At 39.5% G+C, this 20,857-nt stretch overlaps 1 protein-coding gene across 6 annotated transcripts in view; it reads right to left on the minus strand.

The window, feature by feature from the left end:
* DOCK8 (dedicator of cytokinesis 8) overlaps nucleotides 1-20,857 on the minus strand; it is a 238,921-nt gene that overhangs the window by 147,487 nt on the left and 70,577 nt on the right. For all 6 annotated transcript variants that reach the window (XM_023213223.3, XM_023213218.3, XM_023213224.2 and 3 more), the window contains 2 exons: nucleotides 6,882-7,005; nucleotides 3,358-3,570 (listed from right to left, as the gene is read on the minus strand). In XM_023213223.3, the coding sequence (XP_023068991.1) occupies nucleotides 3,358-3,570; nucleotides 6,882-7,005 (337 nt within the window). The remainder of the gene's footprint in view (nucleotides 1-3,357; nucleotides 3,571-6,881; nucleotides 7,006-20,857) is intronic.

Genomic DNA, 20,857 nt, shown 5'->3' on the forward strand with positions numbered 1-20,857 from the left:
CACTAAATAATTTTTGTCAGTTTCAAATTTCCCTGTCTCAATTTGTTTTACTGTTATTTTGTTAAATCAAGATCCAAACAAGGTCTCCATATGACATTTGGATGATGTATTTCCTAAGTCTCTTCTAAGCTATATGAATTTCTTCAGGCTTTATAGCTAACTGAAATGGGAGCTAATTCCCAAGCAAGCAGAAAGTGGAAATGTGAAACATGAATGGCTACCTCTTGTTTTCATCATCCTAAAGATACGTATAAATGAAGGGAATGAACGAGATAATGAGAGAGAAAGAGACAGTATGAGAGAGATTATATTCTTTCTTTTACTGTCCCAATGGATCTGGAGGTCAACTCCACATATGCCTCCCTGTGATTTCCTTAGTTGAGCCAAGAAGTACTCCTCCAGCATTTTTTCTGAATTGATTTTAGTTGGGTTCTGTCACTTGTAACCAAGAGTCTCAGCAAACTTTTCTATGATTTGGAGTATTAGTGGAATCTTTCTTAGGGATTGACATAGAATGCCTTTTGTAGAATCACCACCTTTTGTAGAATCCAAATGAATTAGGGGAAGAACTTGCCTTTTAGAAGCTTGGTGGTTAAGTCCAAAGTTTGCTTCTCCTGTAGACTCTGCCATAACTTGGATATACTAGTTTACCTCTCTTCTAACTTTCCTTACAAGGAAACCAAGTAATGACAATATTTTAAAATGTGATTATGTCATCAAAAAAAACCAGCATTTGTAATCATGTCAGAGTAGGTAGAACTTTCTTCCACAGAACTTTCTTTGGAGAAAGTGCAAATTATAAGTACAAATGCAATTTCTGTGACAACAGCTTCAAAATATTAAAGGGCTGGTATAGAGGCCCTCAAGCATTTTAGACATGCCAATTTACAAATAACTGGTACACTCATTACAAAGCACTTCTCTCTACTCAATAAAATCAGGCCCCATTAGGCCTGCTACTAGATTATAACTTTCAGTCCCAATGGAGTGTCTGCATTGTTTCAAAGATCATAAAACAAAGTTCCTCTAAAACCAGGCTATGTTTCATTATTTTAATCAGTTCAGATGGAACATTCTCCCGTATAATACCACCAGGGAGACATTGACAAGCAAATGTCTCACTAGACATATTCTCTGCATCCTCTAATTGTTCTCTGTCTTCTGGCATCCACTTTGGATCCCTCTATTACATGTTGGCATCTCCATCACAGAAATAAAAGGAAGAGGGAGGAAAGTAAAGGCCAAATCAGTCTGATATAACATATCTTGACAAATCTGGTAAAAAGTCTTAATGTTGTGAATGGAAACTAAAAAGTTACATGATATTTAAAAATATCATCTTTGGATTTCAGTTATGTGTGCTAACATACCAGATAGTCATATGAATGTAGATACATAAACAAGGGAACATGAACTTTGTAGTTAACAAGTTAAGGCCCCATTTTATAATTTAATTTATCTGTTGAATCTTGAAAAAGCTCTTCAGCCTAATGCTTGCTTTCTAATGTGAGGAATGGAGATGATGATATTGCTCACATTATTCATACTTTACTAATTTATTTTTTAATTGACAAATAGTCATTGTCTACAGCTATGGGGTACAGTGTAATGGTTTGATCTATGTATACATTGTATAAAGATTAAATCAAGTAATGTTTTGATCTATGTATACATTGTAGAAAGATTAGATCAAGTAATGTTTTGATCTTTGTATACATTGTAGAAAGATTAAATCAAGCTAATTAACGTATCTATCACCTCACCAACTTACCTTTTGTGTGCGTGTGATGAGAACATTAAAAATCTTTTTTAAAAGCAGTTTTGAAATATACAACACATTGTTATTAACTCTGGTCACTATGCAGTGCAACAGGTCACTAAAACGTATTCCTCCAGTCTGAGACTTTGCAGCCTTTGAGAAACACCTCTCCCTCTCCCCACAGCCCCTGGTAATCACCTTTCTACTCTGTTTCTATGAGATCCACTTTTTTAGATTCTATATATAAGTGGGATAGTTTATTTTTATAATCTGCCTCATTCAGAAGAGCATTTGAGGCTGCTGACAAAAACTGCAAATAAAACAAAAATAGACGAGGAAACCAAGGTGCTTAGAAAATCAGGATAAGAAAAGAAAGCTGGAGTAAATTCAGGACACCAAGCAGCAAGCTGCCACGTTTGGTGAAGGTGGACAGAAATTTGCTCGAAGTAAAGAATTTAAGAGAGTTAGTTACAAAATGAGCACAATCTCTAAGTGTTCATATTATCTCAGCAGAAGTGCGCTTCTTTCTCTGAAGACTTGAAGGCTAATTGTCCTCTAGATCGTCAAAGAGGAAGGTGCTAGATGGTGAGTAGGTCAATGTCAGCAATAGTATTTCCATGTGGACATGATTTCCTATCTCACGACTGCTGTTTCCTTTACTGTCCTCCTTGCTGACCAGTGGTGAGCTCACTGAAGGGCACAATCCACAAGGGTGGGGGTATCAGGCTCTCTGATTGCCTTGCTTAATCCAAGGATCGAATTTCAAATATTTAGAGGCATGGATAGATAGAATATCTTTTACGCAAAGTTTCCTCAAATCTTGTTTCTTGCAACTGAACTTTTAATAAAATTTGGACAGCAGAGATACAGCAGTAATCTGTTCTGCCAAGACCCAGAAGCAGAGATAACCTCACATACAGAGGGGAAAACAGAGAGCCTCCTCTACAGTATGAGGAGTTCAGACAGACACAAAGCTTCAATAATGGTCACCTCTCATTGCATCCAAAGGGCCCCAGGCAGTGACCACAGGCAAAGTCTACATTATCCTATTATTGTCGGTCAGCTCCAATAAATAAAGAAGTACACAATCAAGATCCCAAAGTCCTACACACTGGGAGCATGGGCTGTGATTATCTTAGCCCGAAATGTTTTCAAAGCAGGTCTCTCTGGTTGCTCATAGAGATCATTAAAAAGAAAGTAGCAAAGCATTAAAGAATATGAAAGTTTAAGTAACGTATGTCTCAATGGATTAGTGGCCACATACCCTCAAATAATAGGATGGTTTGACTTGCTGGGTGTGATTACTACATGTAGACTCTTGAAACGTTCAGGGATTAAATGAGATGCTTTTAGTGAACATATTTTGTAAAGTGCTATGAAAATTCCGTTGTTGTTATCAGAATCCCATCTGCACGATAATCAATATTGGCTCTACGACGACACACAGGCTTGCCTGGGTGAAAAACAAGGCTCCAGAAATCATACAAGTGAGCCCTGATATCATGGGCTGTTGTACAGTAATAATGAACAACACAATTGTCCACATGACTCTCAGAGTCTTCACTGAGATTCTCCAGGATGGAGACAGCGGCACCCACCTCGTCCACTGACGGGTAAAGGGCAAAGAGCTCGGCTTGCCGATTGGTCCTCCGGGCCTCCTCATTCTGCTTCTCAAAGTCCTCAGCACTCACTTGCTGCAGAAGGTTTTCTAGCCGCTTGTCAGGCTGCAGGCTACGGAGGTCAAAGTCACAGGCAGTGATGGGGCCTTTCCCAGACACATCGCAGAGCACGTTTAAGTGGCGGGGGCCTGCCTGTGAGAGAAAACAGTGAGTCTTTGTGAGAGAGACAGCGAGTCTAAAATGAGAACTGAAGAATCTTGGATGTCTCAAGACTGCTCCAATTTGGGACTACAGAATCTCTGCCAGGCCTCAAGTCTTCTGAAGAAACTGGGGATTTGAGAAGAATGACACCTTAGCTCCCTGGCTGGACTATTCTAAAATTAAATGTCTCCTTCTCACCTGAAGCAGGTAGTTACTCGTCATGTGCAGACAAACCAGTCCTGAGGAAAGGACTAAAAACAGCACTACATTCCTATTGGTTGTTGGCTTGTTCTTTCCTGGGGCTGGGGGGCCAAGCCTCTTAATGAACCATGCTCATGTCTCACACTAGAGCAAAACAGAACTGGAGGAAGGAGTAACAAAAAGGAGACTGGGCCAGGTGCAGTGGTTTATGCCTTTAATCCCAGTACTTTGGGTAGACAAGGTGGGAGGATTGCTTGAGGCCAGGAGTTCAAGACTAGCCTGGGCAACACAATGAGACTCAGTCCCTAAAAAAAAAAAAGGCAAAACTTAGCCAGGCATGGTGGTGTGCACCCACAGTCTTAGCTACTTGGGAGGTTTAGGTAGGAAGACTGCTTGAACCCCGCCCAGGAGTTCAAGGCTGCAGTGAGGTATGAATACCACTTTTTTTTTTTTAAACCGAGTCTTGCTGCAACACTTAGGCTTGAGTGCTATGGTGCCATCTCAGCTCACTGCAACCTCCGCCTCCTGGGTTCAAGTTATTCTCCTGCATCAGCCTCCCTAGTAGCTGGGACGACAGGCATCTACCACCACATCCGGCTAATTTTTGTATTTTTAGTAGAGATGGGGTTTCACCATATTGGCCAGGCTGGTCTCAAATTCCTGACCTTAGGTGATCTGCCCCCGTCAACCTCCCAAAGTGCTGGGATTACAGGGGTGAGCCACTGCGCCTGGCCCCATTTAAGTCTTTAATCCATTTTGGCTGCTACAATATGATCACAAGTGACATCCTATCATGCTTTGCCATATTGTTTTGATAGAAGCAAGTCCCAGGTCCCATCCACAATCGGGGATGAACATCACAAAGGTGTGAATGTCACAGGCCCAGAACCATAGAATCTGTCTGCCACACGAATTTTCTGATAATAATTTAAAGTTCACATCTAGCTTGTGTAATAATGTACTATTTTTAAAATATTGGGCTCATACCTGTAATCCCAGCACTTTGGGAGGCCGAGGTGGGCGGATCACCTGAGGTCAGGAGTTCAAGACCAGCCTGGCCAACATGGTGAAACCCTGTCTCTACTAAAAATACAAAACAATTAGCCGGGTGTGGTGGCCGGTGCCTGTAACCCCAGCTGCTTGGGAGGCTGAGGCAGGAGAATCACTTGAACCTGGGAGGCAGAGGTTGCAATGAGCTGAGATTGTGCCACTGCACTCCAGCCTGGGTAACAAGAGCGAGACTCCATCTCAAAAAATAAGTAAATAAATAAATTATTGTATTAACATTTTAAAACTGTAAAAATCAACAGAGAAAAAGATTATAAATGACCCTACAGGTTACTAATTTCTTTGTGAAAATTTTTTTAAAGTTTGGCCAGTTCTAATTATTGTGCTTCTAAAGTTAAAGCATATTTAATAAAGCTAATTGGAAAGATTGAATTTTTTTTTTTTTTTTTAAGATGGAGTTTCACTCTTTTTGGCTAGGCTGGAGTGCAATGGCACAATCTTAGCTCACTGTTGCCTCTACTTTCCGGGTTGAAGTGATTCTCCTGCCTCAGCCTCCTGAGTAGCTGGGATTACAGGCACATGCCACCACACCTGGCTAATTTTGTATTTTTAGTAGAGACGGGGTTTCACCATGTTGGCCAGGCTGGTCTTGAACTCCTGACCTGAAGTGATCCACCTGCCTCGGCCTCCTAAAGTGCTGAGATTATAGGCATAAGCCACCACAACTGGCCACGATGACTTCTTCTGCAATCCAGCCTGGGTGACAAAGTGAGACCCTGTCTCATTCATTCATTCATTCATTCATTCATTCATTCACAAATAGATAGGAGACTCTACCCATTAAACAACAGTTTCCCACTCCTCCCTCCCCTAGCCCCTGGCAACCACGTTTTGTTTATCCATTCATTATGGATGGACACTTGGGTTGCTTCTACCTTTTGGCTACTGTGAATAATGCTGCTGTGAACATAGGTGCATAGAGCTTAACTTTTGGAAACATGAAATTTATTTGGCTACTGTTCTTTGGCTGTTTTATGCAAATGAAGGCTTCCTTTCTTTCTGTCTTCTCTTTGTTAGAGTGTTTACTGGAGTTCTTCAAATGACCCCATGCATTTAAAAAATTAGTTACAGAATACTGTTAAAAGTTCATTTTCACAATATGTACACTTTAACTTCAATTTTAAACTGTAATCACTTTATAAGAATAATGACAACCGGCTGGGCGCAGTGGCTCACACCTGTAATACCCGCACTTTTGTAGACTGAGGTGGGTGGATCACCAGGTCAGGAGATCGAGACCATCCTGACTAACACGGTGAAACCCCATCTCTACTAAAAATACAAAAAGAAATTAGCCAGGCGTGGTGGTGGGCGCCTGTAGTCCCAGCTACTCGGGAGGCTGAGGCAGGAGAATGGCGTGAACCCAGGAGGCGGAGCTTGCAGTGAGCCTAGATCGTGCCACTGCACTCCAGCCTGGGTGACAGAGCGAGACTGTCTCAAAAAAAAAAAAAAAAAAAAGAATAATGACAACAATAGTAACAGTGGCCAGCATTTACTAGGCACTAAGTGTACTTGGCATTATTCTAATTCTTTATGGATATTAACTCATTTAATACTAAATAACCTCATGAGTTAGTATTATCATCCTTGTTTCCCAGGAGAGGAAACTGAAGCCCAGTAAGTTTAATTATCCTGCCTGAAGGTAGAGAGTTAGCACATGGTAGAATCACTAGGAGAATGCAGGCATTCTGGCCTCAGCATGGAGCTTTTCATTACTCTGTAGTTTGCCTTAGGGGCACCAAGAGTCCCTGCAGGAATTGTTCTAGGGATGGGCCCAAGGTGTCTCTGTCCCCCAATTCGAACTTTCCCACTTTTTTCTATGTTAATCATTAGGTTTCTGGGTTTTCATTTGAATGCCAATTTCTGTAGCTACAAATAAGTTTGAAAAAAATATATCACTGACTCAGATGGTAAAGTTCCTCCTACTCAAACTTTCTATGTGTCTACCCTTTATTCGAGTTTGTAAAATTGACAGCATGCCCTGGGCAGAAGAGTCCAGTAACCTGGTAACCGTGTCTGTTGATAGGAAATACCTGAGCAGCGGGTTCACTGCACTCCAAGGTTTCCGACTCAAACGTCTGTTTTGGAAGTGTCTTGTGAAAATCTTTTCGAGATCCAGTCTTTTTAAAGCCACAAATTTCTGGACTTCCTTGGTTCCTTTTATGGTTGATATTTAATTCGGAGAGAGAAAGAGGGAGAGAGAGAGGCAGACCATTAGATTAAAAATAAAAGTAATGGCTTAAGTGTAGACATGGTGCTGAGAGAGCTTTCAAAGAGGGAAGCGATTGTAATTCCTCATATTTAATTATGCACCGGGCCTAATACAAGGCTCTGTTGTAATGAGATACAAACTTACCCCCTGGCTGGCTCATTATTAAAGGGAGGCATGGCCTGGGACAATGCCACTTCGGAGGTGTGGTCATTTCAGCTGTGGGGCATTTGGCTCCGAGCTGAAGCTAAACTATGACCCTAGTGTAAGTGGCTGGATCTAGCAATGTGCAGAAGCCACAAATAGAGATCGTTTGAAGATAAAAATAGAGAAAACCATTTCATCTTCACATCAATGTTCTTAATAATGAATAAAGCAGGCGGGACATGGTTACGAAAAAATAAAAATAAATGATTTATCTTTGCAAACATCCTCAATCTCCGCTCTATGAACTCTGTTAAAATTGTGTTGAATAATATGCAGCTCTGGAAAGAGTTTAAAATAGAATGCCTAGTCCTGTCACTGAAGAAATGAGACCATCATAAGACAGGTAAAACATATAAGTTGTTGAGTGATGACGAGAGAAACCAACATGTGTATTTCCCATTTTTATGACTCAAAGACATCTTTGGAAAACACGCTGCAAAGTCAAGTGCACAAACAACGTGCCATTTTAATTTTTGTTGAGGATAAGGAATATCTTATCTTTTATTTTTTTCTGACTTTTATTTTAGGTTCAAGGGACACATGTGCAAATTCATTACATGGGTAAATTGCATGTCACTTAGGCTTGATGTATGAATGATGCCGACATCACCCACGTAGTGACCATAGTACTCAACAGGCAGTTTTTCAACCCACGCCTGCTTCAACCCTCCCTTCTCTAGTAGTCCTCGGTGTCTACCGTGTTATCTTTATGCCCGTGTTTACCCGATGTTTAGCTCCTACTTATAAATAAGAACATGTGGTATTTGGTTTTCTGTTCCTGTGTTAATTCATTTAGGATAATGGCCTCCAGCTGCATTCATGTTGCTGCAAAAAAAAAAAAAAAAAATAGAATCCATGATTTTGTTCTTTGTTATGGCTGTGTAGTATTCCATGGTGTATATGTACCACATTTTCTTTATCTAGTCCACTGTTGATGGGCATCTAGGTTGATTCCATGTCTTTGCTATTGTGAATTGTGCTGTGATGAACATACGAGTGCATGTGTCTTTTTTGTAGAACAATTTATTTTTCTTTGGGTATAGATCCAGGAGTGGGATTGTGGGGTTGAATGGTAGTTCTGTTTTAAGTTCTTTCAGAAATCTTCACAGTGCATTCCATAGTGACTGAACTAATTTCTAATATATTAATTTTTGCCTTTTTTTTTTTTTTTTGGAGACAGGGTCTCGTTCTGCTATCCAGGATGGAGTGCAGTGGTGTGATTATAGCTCACTGCAGCCTTGCATTCCTAGGCTCAAGCAATCTTCCCACCTCAGCCTTCCAGTAGGTGGGAATATAGGTACACGCCACCATACCCAGCTAATTTTCTTTGTTTTTTGTTTGTTTGTTTGTTTCATTTATTTTGATGTTTTGTAGAGACACATCTTGCTACATTGCATAGGCTGGTCTCAACCTCCTGGCTTCAAATAATCCTCCTGCCTCAGCCTCCCAAAATGCTGGGATTACAAGCGTAAGCTACCATGCCCAGTGTATTTTTTGACTTTTCAATAACAGTCATTCTGACTGGTGTGAGTTGGTATCACATTGTGGTTTTGATTTGTGTTTATCTAATGATTAGTGATGCTGAGCATTTTTTCATGTATTTGTTGGCTACACGTATGACTTCTTTTGAGAAATATCTGTTCATGTCTTTTGCTCATTTTTAAATGGGGTTGTTTGTTTTTTGCTTGTTGAATTATTTAAGTTCCTTATAGATTCTGGGTATCATTCTTCAGATTTACAGTTTGTGAATATTTTCTCCTATTCAGTAGGTTGTCAGTTTACTCTGTTGATAGTTTCTTCTAGTGTGCAGAAGCTCTTTAGTTTAATTAAGTCCCACTTGTCAATTTTTGTTTTTGTTACAATTGCTTTTGGGGATTTATTCATAAATTCTTTGGTAAGGCCAATGTCCAGAATACTATTTCCTAGTTTTTTTCTCTAGGGTTTTTGTAATTTTAGGTCTTACATTTAAGTCCTTAATCCATCTTGAGTTAATGTTTGTATATGATTAAAGGGAGGGGTCCCGTTTCAGTCTTCTGTATATGACTAGCCAGTTACTCCAGCACCATTTATTGAATAGGGAGACCTTTCCTCATGGCTTGTTATTGTCAACTTTGTCAAAGATCAGATGGCTGTAGGTATGCAGCTTTATTTCTAATTCTTTAACTTGTTCTATTGGTCTATGTGTCTGTTTTTGTACCTGGACTATGCTGTGTTGGTCACCATAGCCTTGTAGTGTAGTATAAAGTCACATACTGTGATGCCACTGGCTTTGTTCTTTTTGCTTAAGATTGCTTTGGTTATTCAGGTTTTTTGGTTCCACATGAATTTTGGAATAGGTTTTTTTTTTTTCATATTCTGTGAAAAAATGATGTTGGTAGTTAGATAGGAATAGCAGTGAATCTAAAAATCTCTTTGGGCACTACGGCCGTTTTAATAATATTGATTCTTCCTATCCATGAGCATGGAATATTTGTCCATTTGTTTGTGTCACCTCTGATCTCTTTCAGCGTGTTTCATAATTCTCGTTGTAGAGATCTTTCACCTCCTTGATTAGCTGTATTCCTAGGTATTTTAGTCAAAAGAATAAATGGAATTACATTCTTGATGTGGCTCTCAACTTAGACATTATTGGTGTGTGGAAATGTTACTGACTTTTGTACATAGATTTTGTATCCTGAAATTTTACTGAAGTTGTTGTCAGTTCTAGGGGCCTTTTAGCAGGGTCTGCAGTGTTTTCTGGGTACAGAATTATATTGCCTGCACTATGACAGAGCTAGTTTGACTTCCTCTCTTCCTAATGGGACGTCTTTTATTTCTTTTTCTTGCCTGATTTCTCTGGCTAGCATTTCCAGTACTATGTTGATATAAATGGTGGGAGTAGGCATCCTTGTTTTGTTCCAGTTCTCAAGAGGAATGCTTCCAGCTTTTGCCCAGTCAGTAGATGTTGGCCGTGGATAGTTGAATAATAGGTGGCTCTTATTATTTTGAGGTATGTTTCTTCAATGCCTAATTTGTTGAGGGTTTTTAACATGAAGAGATGTTGAATTTTGTTAAAAGCCTTTTCTGTGTCTATTGAGATTATCCTGTGGTTTTTGTTTTTAATTCTGTTTATGTGATGAGTTTCATTTATTGATTTGTATATGGTGAATCAACCTCGCATCCCAGGAATAAAGCCTACTTGATTGTGATGCATTAACTTTTCAATGTGCTGCTGGATTTGGTTTGCTAGTATCTTGTTGAGGATTTTTGTGTCGATGTTCATCAGGGATATTGGCCTAAAGTTTTCTTTTCTGCTGTGTCTCTGCCAGGTTTTGGTACCAGAATGATGCTGGCTTTGTAGAATGGGTTAGGGAGGGGTCCTTCCTCCTTGAATTTTTGAAATAATTTCAGTAGGATTGGTACTAGTTCTTCTTTATATGTCTGGTATAATTTGGCTGTGAATCCATCTGATCAAGGGCTTTTTGGGGTGGGTTTTGTATTACTGATTCAATTTCAGGACTCATTATTGGTCTGTTCAAGATTTCAATTTCTTCCTGCTTCAATCTTATGGGGTTTATGTGTTTCCAGGTATCTATCCATTTCTTCTAGGTTTTCTAGTTTGTGTACATAGAGGTATTTGTAACAGTCTCTGAGGATTTTTTATATTTCAGAGGCATCAGTTGTAGTGTCATTTTTGTCATTTCTGATTGTGCTTATTTGGATCGATCTTCTCTCTTGTTTTCTTTATTAATCTAGTTAGTGGTCTATCAACTTTGTCTTTTTTTTTTTTTTTTTTTTTTGAATAACAAACTTTTGGTTTCATTGATCTTTTGTATGGATTTTCACGTCTCAATTTTTTTTTCAGCTCTGATTTTGGTTATTTCTTTTCTTCTGCTGGCTTTAGGTTGGTTTGCTCTTGTTTTTCTAGTTCCTCCAGGTCACACACCATTTTGTTTGATTTGATTTACTGAACTAATAGAAAAACCACCAAGCTGGTAAAGGGACATGAGGTGATAATGGAAGGTATTAGGCATATCACATGCCAGGTAGATAAAATAAGAAATGTAAGACAGCTACTAGCAATTATAGAAATACAAAGTTTATAACTCTGGCACAGAGAACAGGTATTTGACCAATTTTAGTTGACTGAATTAATTAAAGAATAAGATGTCCCAGTGACGTCTGTAGGAAGAACAGGACACTCTCCCTGGATTTTATTGTGTTCTAAAGACAATTTGTTTTGAGTCAAAAAAAAAAAAAAAAAAAAAAAAGACAAGAATTAGGCCTAGAAAAGAGATAAGACTAGCTTGGTGACTAATTCAACTCAAGGCCACCTTTAGTGTCCCCTGGCCACTTAAATTTCTCTGACCCAAACCTATGTTCTAGGGCTGGGTGGAAAGCAGGCTAAATTGGGGAAATGCAAAATAAATAAATAATGAACAAGGTGTACTCTGAATAAGAAAACAAGACTAAACATTCAAAAAGGATTTCAAGAAAAATATACAGCCTGGCTGCAGTGGCTCACACCTGTAATCCCAGCACTCTGGGGGGCCAAGGTGGGAGGACCGCTTGAGCCCAGGAGTTTGAGACCAGCCTGGGTGACATGGTGAAACCACATATCTATAAAAAACACAAAAAATTAGCTGAGTATGGGGCCACCTGCCTGTGGTCTCAGCTACATGGGAAGGTGACATGGGAGGATTGCTGGACTGTCCATTAACAGGGTTATTTGAGAGAAATTCTCTTTTTTTTTTTTTTTTTTTTTTGAGACGGAGTCTTGCTCTGTCGCCCGGGGTTGGAGTGCAGTGGCCAGATCTCAGCTCACTGCAAGCTCTGCCTCCTGGGTTTATGCCATTCTCCTGCCTCAGCCTCCGGAGTAGCTGGGACTACAGGCGCCCGCCACCTCGCCCAGCTAGTTTTTTTTTTTTGTATTTTTAGTAGAGACGGGGTTTCACCGTATTAGCCAGGATGGTCTCGATCTCCTGACCGCCAGGATGGTCTCGATCTCCTGACCTCGTGATCCGCCCGTCTCGGCCTCCCAAAGTGCTGGGATTACAGGCTTGAGCCACCGCGCCCGGTATTTCATAAACCTGATAGCTTCTTAAAAGTTACTCTCACAAATATAAATCAGGCAACAACATATCTGTGTGTGCTGACTAGGCAAGCTTTCCTACTGCATAAAGTGACTGTTTTGGACTCTCCCTAATGGCTCAAAGAAAAAAAAAATCTGTGTGATCTAACATCCTGGCTGGGGGTCAGGGGACAAAAACCAACTCAAAGCAGTGACAAATATATGCAGATATTAAGTTATCCCCTAAAATTATGCTACCCCACATAACAATATATCAAACCAGTGACGTTTCTTGAAAAATCCAATTTTAGGGGGAAAAATTACCAAAGAATTTATCTAACATTAATTCATTCTAACATTGAAACAAACAATTAAAATTCAAATTTCCCACATTGGTATTTGCCTTTTGCCTTTTTTTTTTTTTTTTAAGGACCTGTACATTTTCAAGGGTATTGATGTCAAAGGTTTAGTATGACATGACACGAAGGTTTACAAGGAGAATTTTTGGGCCACAGAAATAAAAATCAGGAAGCAGCTACCTAAAGACCTTTTGTGTGTGAGGCTTAGCAACCAGAACTATATCAGCTTTAGCATTACTTTTTGTCTTATAATAAAATGCACCTATTTCCAAGAGTGTTTACTTACAAGGGAACATCTCTCTTTCTCTCTGACACACACACACACACACACACACACATACAGATGTGTGCCCGTTTCCATTATCCTCAAGTTATTTCTCTCTGTGCCTCTGTTTCTTCATAGGGTAAAGCATGAACATGAGGTGAATTCTAAGATATTTTCCCTAGCTTTAAAGTTTTATGATAAAAGTTCATGCACTGATCTGAAAAAAGTCAAAATCATTTTTTTTTTTTTTTTTTGAGACAGACTCTGGCTCCTTCACCCAGGCTGGAGTACAGTGGCACGATCTTGGCTCACTGCAACCTCCACCTCCTGGGTTCAAGCAATTCTCCTGTCTCAGCCTCCCGAGTAGCTGGGATCACAGGCATGCACCACCATGCCCAGCTAATTTTTGTATTTTTAGTAGAGTCAGGGTTTTGCCATGTTGGCCAGACTGGTCTCGAACTCCTGACTTCAGGTGATCCACCCGTTTCTGCCTCCCAAAGTGCTGGGATTACAGGCATGAGCCACCCCACCTGGCCCTAATTTAAAATCAAATTTTCTCCTCAAAAGATGCTTAACTTTTGGGACCATCAAATTTATTTGGCTATTGTTCCTTGGCTATTGTACACAAATGATGCTTGCTTTCTTTTCTCTCTTCCATTTTGTTAGAGAGTTTGTGTGAGTTTTTCAGATGGACCCCACAGTCAATGACAAATGGGCAATAACAAATTAGTTACACAATAGTGTTAAAACTTCAGTTCACAATATGCACACCTTAAGACTTCAGGGTTTTTGCTATGGAAAGCATTAAGACTAGCATCTTCTATGACTGTGTGTTCGAAACTAGAGCAAACTTTCCCTCTCTTCCTCATAGTAGGTTTAACATCTACTTCCCCATTTAAAAACTTCAGAAAGTCTCAAAGCTCCCTCATGGCAGCAAGGGTGAACCTGGCTGGGGAGGAGAAGACAAGGGTTGGCAAGCATGTAAAGATGACTCATGCCAGAAGTGCTGGCCGCAGAAGGAACCATCACTGGGTAGGCAGTGAGACTGCTGGCTCAGTGCCACTGGCTATAAGAGACTCCCAGCCTCATTACCCCACCTTGGCAACGGAATCAAATAAAGCCAAGTTCCTGTTGTACCTAGATGCAGACAGGAGAAAAATGGGGAAACAGGCCAACTGCTAGAAAAATGATTCTCATGCAATGAACTCGACCTATTGCTTCCCAGGAGATCTGCATTTCTTTTCTTAAAACACTCTTCTAACACATTTGAGACAATCCAAAGACCAAGCACGTCCTGAGAGCATTCTCCTTAATGACAGTGTGGTGGAGCAGGCAGAATTCAGGCGCTACAGTCAGAAGGAACTGGGTGCAGATGCTGGCTCCTTAATCTAATAGACCTTGGGCAAGGCTTTAGTCTTTCAGAGTCACAGTTTCCTCAAGTATGAAATAGGGAGAAATGTTGCTCATTTTGAGGACCTATTGTGAGGATTAGAAAATAATATGTGCTCCTCATCTTCTTTTTCCTCTTCCCTACCCTCTCTTTCCTTTTACATCCTCTTTCCCCTTTCCCTTCTCTCCCTTCCTGTATAATTTGGTGCTAAAATCATAAGGTGCATCAGAACAAGGCAGCCCTCCATGCCTTGGGGTGGGAGTAGCTAAGGAGGTCCAGAATAGGAAGTTGAAGCCCAAACAGGGTGAGGATGCATCCATTTAAGACGGACTGCCTGGCATAGAAAATCAGAACCCATATGGTGTGAGGAGGGCATCCAAGCTGAACCAGGCTGGCATGTGATAACAGAGCCTGGAAAGTCTTAGTGGGTTTGGATTTGTAGGGAGGGAGTCTATGCACAACAGGTCAAGAGTGCCTCTGTGACATCCACAGCTGGATTGCTCTTTGTTACCACATAGGCTGATTAGCCGAGTTTGCTTTTTCATACTTTTAGAAAGCAAATAGCTAAGCACCTTGACAGCTAGCACAACAAATGCATGTCATAATAAGCAATTATTGATCAGGGAGACATTTTTATGGTGTTTTGGGAGTAACTGAATTATATGCACTGATGTGTTTGAATTTTAATTGTTTACCAGTTCACTGGGAGTAAAATATGGAGTAATAAAACAGATGATACCCCATTCCTTGATATCCCAGCTCTCCTTGAGCTCGACCTTCCTCCAGAATTACCTTAATCACCCCAGATGAAAAACAAAGTCTAAAGGCTTTTATGATGCTGCCCATAACACTCATGAAATGTTTCACTGTCTCTGGCAAGAATAAATATAGTATGTAAACTAGTTTAATTACTTAAGAGTTCAGCTCTCCACCAAGCATCAAAAACATTCTCAAGTTTATCCCTCTTTGCTTCATTTAGAGAAAATGACATAGGAAGTAAAGCGTAAAATAGTTAATATCACCCAAAAGATGTCATCAAATATTTTTTTTTTTTTTTTTTTTTTTTTTTTTTTTTTTTTTTTTTTTTGAGACGGAGTCTCGCTCTGTCGCCCAGGCTGGAGTGCAGTGGCCAGATCTCAGCTCACTGCAAGCTCCGCCTCCCGGGTTTACGCCATTCTCCTGCCTCAGCCTCCTGTCATCAAATATTAATCCACACAAAGTTATCAAAATATGCAGCTATAAGGTGGGACAACCAAGCAAACATGGCACCATGCTAATCAGTAAACCAGAAACCATTTTCAAAAGTCATGGGGAGAAAAGCACTATTGTTTTTAGAACAAGGACACCAAATTTGGTGCTATAGACATGAATGATAGAATAGAAATCGTTTAATAAATCTTCCAGTCTAAGTAACACAAACATTTCAAGTAAGAAAATACATGTCCTCCAATATACTGGAGATCATGTATTGTACATTTTTGTGTAACTGAATCTTTCTCTGTTAGGTTTAAAAGGAAATCTAAAAATTTCCTCTATCCTTCATGGGCAGCATGATTTGTATGATTTAAATGTCTCAATTATAGAACTTGAGTGGCAAATGCCCTATAGAACGATGAGAGTGGGAGGGAACACAAATGGTCATTACTCTACTCCTCTACCCCCTAAGTGGGATTCAAAACCATTACCACAGTTAGCAAGGACATAAAAGCCTATCTCTAGAAATTATAGATAAATGTAATATCAGCAAGGAGATAATTGAGGAATAAAGGAGCTAACTAAATCAGTGTTTGACTGCATGGTTCTGGATAACCAAAGCATGTCCTTAAAAGGCAAAGTGACTTCATTAAGTATGGTCCTCCAGAGGAAGGCAGGTCGCCCCCTCCATGGCGCATTCAATATATGGGAGAGAATTTTGTATTCATTCCTTTGACATGCTAATATAAGTATGTTTTCTGATATGTACTACTTAACAAATATAATAGCTAATATTTACTGAATTATTATTATATATACTACCAAAGTATTTCACTTGGAGGGAATATTTGGGATAAATGGAATTGATTTCTTCTAATTTAATGATCCAAGGCAGATTTTACATCACGGGCACTATAGTGCCAGCATCCCCCAAGGACACTCCCATGTCCTTTTGTAGTCAGCTCCCTTCCCCACTCCCAGACCCTGGTAACCATGGACCTGTTTTCCATTGCTGTAGCTTTATCTTTTCCAGAATGTCAGATAAATGAAATCATGCAGTTATCTTTTTTGTCTGGCTTCTTTTTTTTTTTTTTTTTTAAAGACAGAGCCTTGCTTTGTTGACCAGGCTGGAGCGCAATGGCATGATCTTGGCTCACTGCAACCTCCGCCTCCTGGGTTCAAGCGACTCTTCTGCCTCAGCCTCCCGAGTAACTGGGACTACAGGCATGCGCCACCATGCCCGGATAATTTTTGTAGTTTTAGTAGAGACGGGGTTTCACCATGTTGGTCAGGCTGGTCTGGAACTCCTGACCTCAAGTGATCCACCCACCTCAGCCTCCCAAAGTGCTGGGATTACAGGCATAAGCCACCATGCCCGGCCTTTGTTTGGCTTCTTTCACTTAGCATACTGCATCTGAGATTTATCCATGATGTTGTATATATCAATCATTTGTTCCATTTCACTGCTGAGTAGTATTCCATTGCATGGACTTACCAGAGTTTGTTTACTACCCAACTGAGTACAATCTGGGTTTTTTCTAGTTTTTGGCAATTACAAATAAAACTGCTATACAGGTTTGGCAATTACAAATAAAACTGCTAAACTGCTATATTTGCATACAGGGTTTTATGTAAATACCCAAGAGTGGGACTTATGGTTTTATGGTTAAGTGCATATTTAACTGGGATTTTAGAACACATAAGGAAAGGAAATTTGGTGATAGGAAACTGTATTCAGAAAGTAGGTGTAATAGCTTCCAGATTAAAATAATAGCCTGTAATCCCAGCATTTTGGGAGGCTGAGGCAGGCAGATCACCAGGTCAGGAGATCGAGACCATCCTGGCTAACATGGTGAAACACCATCTCTACTAAAAATACAAAAAAATTTGCCTGGCATGGTGGTGGGCGCCTGTAGTCCCAGCTACTCAGGAGGCTGAGGCAGGAGAATGGTGTGAACCTGGGAGGCAGAGCTTGCAGTGAGCCGAGATTGCACCACTGCACTCCAGCCTGGGTGACAGAGTGAGACTACATCTCAAAAAAAAAAAAAAAAAGAAAGAAAAGAAAAGAAAACACTAAAAGAAGACTGGAGGAATTTAAATTTTATTTTAATAAATAATATCCTGCACTGACAAGAATATGGCAACATGCCAGTTTCATGCCCAGTTGGTAATGGAATGAAATAGCATGACTTTTCTGGAGAAGAATTTGGCAGTACTTATCAGAGCATACCATGTACACTGGCTTCATTTCTACCCTCAGAAATATTCACACACATGTGTAGGGGCAAATGTGCAGAGATGTTTGTTTCGGTATTATTTGCAATTATGAAAAATGGAGACAACCAAATGCTCGTTTAGTTTCAATAATTTATGACACATTCCTTCACCCTTTCAATACTAGGCAGCATTTCAGTAGAATGGGATATAGCTCTGACATGGACAGTTATTTTTTTAAAAGTTTGTAATACATAAATACATTAATACATATATCTTTATGTGAAAAATATAAATAGACAAATATTTTTTGTGAGGGTATGAAAAGATCTGGAAGCTACACAGCTGGGCTTTCTACAGTGAAGAGTGAGCTAAGGGAAGGGTAGGACGCTGGTAAGTAGTGAGGCATGAGATTTGCCTTTTCCTTAATGCACCTCCATATTACTTGATTTCTTTCAAAACAATCATACATTATTTGGCACATAACCAAATTAAAGGAGAGCTAAATAATCAATCACTAATTAATAAATGGCCAGCAACCCCTATTGCATCCTCTTCCGACTTTCTAGTAAACTACTTATGAAGACACAGAAAAAATGGAAACTCATCCAAATGAAGAGATAACCTAATGCCTGAATCTGGACAGAACTCTGTGGATCAGATGGAGCTGGAAAGAGAAGGATGTACCAAATTTTGTCTCCCCAAAGGCAAACTCACTGAATAAAGATAAGAAGGTGTTGTACACCTTCCTGCCCACGAGTCCCTGGTCAGTGTCTACACAGAAATCTGAATTCTCCTTCTTCATAGTAGTGGCTTATCTATGAAGGCATCACAGCTTCCACTTGGTTTCATTTATATGAATCACCACCTTCTCCTTGCCCTTCTCCTTCTACCATCATTCTAAAACAATACAGACACAACTCACAGAAAACAACAAGCTAAAAATGTACTATGTGAGGTTGGGAGATGAAGGGCATCTGGCAATGGTGTACTGAATTCTGCCCACAAATAAAACACAACAGATGCACATAGAGACAGAATGATTCCTGGGAGCAGTATGTGCTAGGAATTCTAGTTTTCATGGGCAGAGTGTTAGATTCAGAGTGCAAGAGAATCAGGCAGAGGGCTAGAAAGAGATGCATCTTTTCTACAAGAAAGCTTGTCGGAAACTGACAATGAGTTCTGAAGTTGTACACTTCTCCTGTCCACTAGCTGACCTTCGGGAAGGAAACTGCTCCATTACACAGGGGTGCAGAGAACCGGGCCAGTGGTAATCCCATCCCTAGCATGTTGCCAAACATAAAGTTAAAACAGATATTCCTTTCTTTTTGGGGGGAACAAGATGCAAAAACTTGCATAGAATAAATATATGGATAACCATTACTTCTATAGAAAAGATAAAAACAAATGGAGACACATAAGGGAACAGAAGCAATAGTCAAGTGGCTAATGGTCTGGATTAATGCTTTAATCCCAAACTCTTAGAAAATAATAAGTTTGTGAATCAAATTTTAAGCATGATGCCAAAATTAAATATCATAAGGAAAAATATTAATATAGATTTACTGATATAAATAATTCTGAATGTTAAAAATTAAAAACAACTTTAAAAGACAAAAAGCATACTGGGGAAGACATTTTTAATACATGATAGACAAGTGTTAATATATTTAACAAATAAAGTGCTTATAAAAATACACCAGACTAGACAAATACATTAATAGAGATGCACAAATTTCATGAATAAGCAGAGCACCAGGAAAAATAAAAAATGGCCAAGAAACATATAGAAAAAAGATACCTAATCTAATAATAAAAGAAAATGAAAATAAAAGACAACCTTTTAACAAATAAAATTGGAAATGTTGATAAATTATAACATCTAATATTCTTGAAGATTCATCCATATAGTGTCAAAAATTAATCTTTTTTTATTTTTATTTTTTGAGATGGAGTTTCACTCTTGTTGCCCAGGCTGGAGTGCAAGACACGATCTTGGCTCATCATAACCTCTGCCTCCCGGGATCAAGTGATTCTCTTGCCTCAGCCTCCCAAGTAGCTGGGATTACAGACATGCGCCAACATGCCTGGCTAATTTTGTATTTTCAGTAGAGACGGGGTTTCTCCACGTTGGTCAGGCTGGTCTCGAACTCCCAACCTCAGGTGATCCACCCATCTTGGCCTCCCAAAGTGCTGGGATTAGAGGCATGAGCCATTGTGCCCGGCCTTTTTTTTTTTGAGATAGGGTCTTCCTCTGTTGCCTGGCCTGTTGTGCAGTGATGCAATCATCACTCACTACAGCATTGACCTCCTGGGCTCAAGTGATCCTCCTGCCTCAGCCTCCTGAGTAGCTAGGACTACAGGTGCATGTCACTACACCTGGTTAAATTTTTTATTTTTATTTTTGTAGAGATGAGGTCTCTGTATATTGCCCAGGCTGGTCTTGAACTTCTGGGTTCAAGTGATCCTCCTACCTCAACCTCCCAAAGGGCTGAGTGAGATTATAAATGTGAGCCACTGCGCCCAGCATACTGTTTGATCTACCATTCCAAATCTTTACATTTGTGCATATCCTTTGACACAGAAATTCCTCTCGTAGGAATTTATTCCAAAGAAAAACATCATAAATATGTACAAATTTTTGTGAGAAGGATGTTGTTGCATTTTAAGTATAACACTGAAAAGTAAGGAATTGTCTAAATATTAAAATTGGTTAAATAAATTTTGGTATAAATATATTATGTAATCATTAATCATTGTATTGAGGAAGAATATTTAATAGCAAAGGGAGAAAATACTCTTTACTGTGAAAACTGAAAATGCATGTTACAAAAATGATATTATAATCTTATTTAGTTTTCACACAAACATATACCAAAAAACCCAACACTACTCAAAGGGTAAACATCAAATGTTCATGATGATTATCTGTTTAGAGTGAAACTGAGTGATTTTTGTTTCACAATTATTTCTAAAATTTCTACAAGTATTCCAAAAAGAGTCATTTTTTTCTTTTACATTTGTGCAAGATCAAGAAAAATCACTACTCCAAGAAGCTTGCATTGCTATGAGAAATGAAAAAGTGGGCAAGCCCAAAACAGAAAATAAATCTGAAAACCAA

The sequence above is a fragment of the Piliocolobus tephrosceles genome, chromosome 14, assembly GCF_002776525.5.
Source record: "Piliocolobus tephrosceles isolate RC106 chromosome 14, ASM277652v3, whole genome shotgun sequence".
Classification (NCBI taxonomy): domain Eukaryota; kingdom Metazoa; phylum Chordata; class Mammalia; order Primates; family Cercopithecidae; genus Piliocolobus; species Piliocolobus tephrosceles.